This window comes from Solanum pennellii, chromosome 3 (assembly GCF_001406875.1).
Source record: "Solanum pennellii chromosome 3, SPENNV200".
Lineage (NCBI taxonomy): Eukaryota > Viridiplantae > Streptophyta > Magnoliopsida > Solanales > Solanaceae > Solanum > Solanum pennellii.
In genome coordinates, this window is record NC_028639.1 from 65,402,183 (window position 1) to 65,406,487 (window position 4,305).

General features: G+C 28.8%; 1 protein-coding gene across 2 annotated transcripts in view; it reads left to right on the forward strand.

The window, feature by feature from the left end:
* LOC107014464 (proteinase inhibitor type-2-like) overlaps nt 1–2,698 on the forward strand; it is a 17,537-nt gene extending 14,839 nt beyond the window's left edge. Inside the window, exons 1-2 of one of the 2 annotated variants that reach the window (XM_015214388.2) lie at nt 1,806–1,897; nt 1,997–2,698. In XM_015214388.2, coding sequence (XP_015069874.1) covers nt 1,846–1,897; nt 1,997–2,571 — 627 coding nt within the window. In that variant the 5' untranslated portion in view covers nt 1,806–1,845 and the 3' untranslated portion in view covers nt 2,572–2,698. Of the gene's footprint in view, nt 1–1,805; nt 1,898–1,996 lie in introns of those variants that run through there. The other variant, XM_027915466.1, reaches the window with a different exon arrangement.
* Nucleotides 2,699–4,305: the final 1,607 nt, after the last annotated feature.

The following is a 4,305-nucleotide window of genomic DNA, read 5'->3' on the forward strand; positions in this document are numbered from 1 at the left end:
AGAGACCTCATGAGGTCTCCCTTTTGTATTAATTTTTTCAGCTATTTCAAAATGGAGACCTCATCAGGTCTCTAATTAACATTTTATAAATGCAGAAAAGAGACCTCATGAGGTCTCTTTTCTGCATTATATTTTCCGTAAATATCATAATGGAGACCTCGTGAGGTCTCCAAATATTAATGCAGAAAAGAGACCTCATGAGGTCTCTACTTTAAAATAATATAAATTAAATTAAATAATATCTTAGCGACCTAATGAGGTCTCTTAATTAAAATATAAAATTAAATAATATTATAAAATTGTGACCTCATGAGGTCTCTATATAAAAAATATTAAATTAAATTAAATAATACAATAGTGACCTCGTGAGGTCTCCTTTTTGTAAAAAATCAGATTATTTGTTGGTGACCTCGTGAGGTCTCCGTTTGGCGACCTCATGAGGTGTCTGTAAAAAAGTGACCTGCATTTTACTGACCTAGCGTTGAGGTCTCTTTTTAGGTCTCTTTTTTCCGAAAAGAGACCTCGTGAGGTCTCTTTTCTAGGTCTCTTTTTGGCCTTTTTTTAGTAGTGTGTTTTGATCTTAATTCGGCTTACTTAAAACGAAATCAACCCAAATAATATAATAAATAGAATTCCAATATCAAATTAAATCAAATCAAATTACTAACCAAGTTTCTTTTTTGATTTAACTCAATATACACCCTATGTAACCATATCTACATTTTGCTTGATTATTTACTTAAGTGTAACACAACATCAAAAATGATCATAGCGGTAATTGCCTCTAATTTGTATTTTTTGTATATGTCTCTAAAATCTTGAGGGACATCAATTTTAATGACACTTAATAAATATCGGTAAAAATTTTATCACTTTTTATTAATACATATCAATATTATTGTCACTAAAAGTTATATTTTTATTATAGTGTAAGACGGCTTAATTTACCAAACTATCAATTAATCAAAAGTCTAAAGTTTCCTATGGTTATAATAATTTAGCTCGACTTGGCAACCTAAGTACTTAACAAGTGAGAAATACAATTAATCACATGGCTAAAGTACGTTCAAGATAGTTGTAATAAGTTAGTTAGACTTGGTAACTTTTACTTTGGATTTAGCTTGTTTAGATTAACTCATTTTAAGTGATTTTAAGCAGTTTAATAGCGTTTGAGTAAGTTAGAAAATATACGTATTAAGATGAGTTAGTTTTAAGATAAATGACAAAAATTAATCAGAAGTCACAAGTGAGAAATATAATTAATCAAAACTGAAAAAATTAATCTAAACAGGTCAGTATCTCCAATTGATAATTCAAACGGCTACAAAAGAGTACTGGTAAAAGCTAGGCTGCTAAAAGTGTTGAAAAAAGATAGCCAATTGATCAGCAAGGCTGCTTAAAACTGTTGAAAAAAATTAGCCAATTGATAAGCTAGGCTGCTAAAAGTGTTTAAAAAAATTTAGCCAATTGATTTTGGTGGCAATAACTGAATAAGTGCTTTAAAAATGCTAGAAAAGGTTATTTTTAAGAAGCTGAAAGAATAGCTTTTTGGAACATTTATCAAGTATGAATAACTACTTTAAAATATTGATAAAAGTGTTTTTAAAGAAAATTAATTAATCAAATAACAAATAAATCTGACTCTCTTTCTGTTCTATTTGATCCTACCTTGCCAAACTTACAGTAGCAAGTAGTAATTTGAGGAGACTGAATATTGATGTTAATAATTAACACATTTGACTGATTTTTTGTGTTTTTTCATCACTTATTTGCTATAAATAGGTGGAGGAGGACAGACACTCTTCACTCCAAAATAAATAAAGAAAACAAAGTAAGTAGTATTTAATGGCTGTTCACAAAGATAATGTTAGTTTCTTTGCTTCCTTGCTTGTTCTTGGTATGTTACTTTTCTCTTTAAATTCTTCGTTGATACAATACACGAGAATTGCAATTATATACTATGTTTTAATCTTAATATATCTTATATTTGTTGTAGGATTAATGTTTCTCCATGTAAGCGCGGAGATAGACCAAGATCGCGATATCATAAATCCCAAGCCTTGTACCAGAGAATGTGGTAATTTTAGCTATGCGATATGTCCACGTTCTGAAGGAAGTCCAAGAACCCCCATATGTACCACATGTTGTGCAGGCTACAAGGGTTGCAAATATTACAACGCTAATGGAACTTTCATTTGTGAAGGACAATCTGACCCAAGAAAGCCAAACGAACATTGTCCCAAGGAATGTGATCGTAAAATTGCTTATTCAAAATGTCCCCGTTCAGAAGGACCTACTAAAATTATACCCACTAAATGCACCACATGTTGCACGGGATACAAGGGTTGCTACTATTACGGTAAAGACAACAAGTTTGTGTGTGAAGGACAGAGTAATGAACCCAAGGTTTGTACTCAACAATGTGATCCTAAAGTTGCCTACATGACTTGTCCACCTGAATCGACAAAACTTACTCGAGTTTGTGTCAATTGTTGTACTGCAAAACCAGGATGCAAACTCTATGGTCATGATGGATCTTTAATTTGTATCGGAGGTGTTAAACCTCATTAACATTTACGAAATAAAAGTATGACGATACAAATATTATTGTCATGCTAATCTATGTAATGTGGGCATTGGAGCTTTTTCCACCGCTTGCGCAATAAATTAATAAAATATTTTACTTTGAATTTTAGAATTATTTTTCCTTTCTTATAATTTGTTTGATTTATTTTTTCTCTCTAGTTTATTTAAAAAGAAATATTAATTCTTTTTTATTTTAGTAATTTTTTAATTTTAACTTTTTATCTGAATTTAAAATTTTTTATACTTCTATAAACTTTGAATCAAATTAATTAAAATGTGTCAATAAATTAAAAGAAACGAAATATATTAGTCATCTAGTTTACTTATAATTGCATTGCTTTAAATTATTTTTTTTGGGGGGGGGGGGGGAGATAATATTATTACTAGTATCAACATTAATTTCTATCGTATAAAGTTTCTAGAGAGCTAATTGCATATCCTGCAATAATGGCAGTAATTTAGCTCTAATGTTATTAGTATCAAAGAAATCACCTATATATCCTAAATTCTAGCATCTATTATTTTTCTATTTAATTTTATTTGTCCAACTTTTCATTTTTTTAACAAATCATTTTTATGTGCCACTTTATCATATTATAAACATTTAACATTAATTTTTTATTTTTCAAATTTATTTTAAAAAAACTATTACTATACATCAAATAATACGGAGTTTGTATCAATTATTTTCTTTTAGTGGATGTGTCACATGCAAATATAACAAGTAAATTTATTACTACACTTTGAAAGTCAAAAGCTTTACTTCTAAACTGTTGTATTATCTTAATTTACTTAATTACAATACTTTAAAACCTAATATATTACTTCTAAAACTGCTGTATTTTCTACATTAGAATAATTGTTGTGGACTAAAAAAAGTTGCTCAAAATATTGTCAAAATTTTCAGTTAAATTCTTCCGTTTTACCATTTCCAGCCACACACCCTCTCCCATTAAAAAAAAAAGGGGGGGGGGGGGTGGAGAATCATACGCATCATATTATTAATGTGTTTTTATCTATTTATTATTATTACATCGAAAATACCAAATAAAAATTCACAAGTAATACATTACTCCTAGATTTCCAAATAATTAAAATGAATTGTTATTTATTTTTGCACAATCAATTTCTATTTATCATAACAAGTTGGTTGCATTTTTATGAAGATAAACTACCTAGCTAATCCCTTTCATCATTAAAATGTATAGAACTTGTACGTGAATATGTAATAGTTTAGTTAGACTTGATAACTTATTAAATAATATATATATCTCCAGTTGACAAAAAAAAAAATACTTACTGATAATTCAAATGGCTACAAAGAGCATTGGGAAAAGCTAAGCTTTCTAATCATGTTTGACTAATTAAGCTTCTAGCGATTGAACGGCTTATTTAAATAAATAAAATTAAGACGTTTGACCAAGTTTTTAGAGAGAAATACATTTGAACCTTAATCAAATACAAATTACTGTCCAAAAAAATGTTCTGACCATAGTTTTTAGAGAATTTGTTCTATTGATCATACCTAGCTAGTACAAAAAATAATAATTAGATTCTACAAATTGAGGAGACTATATATTAATGTTAATTAGCTTATAATAATGATGTAATTAATCACTCATTCACCAAATTAAAAGAAAACAAGGCACTAATTAACTATCCATAATGGATGTTCACAAAGATGTTAGTTTCCATGCTTGATTACTTGTCCGCGAAATC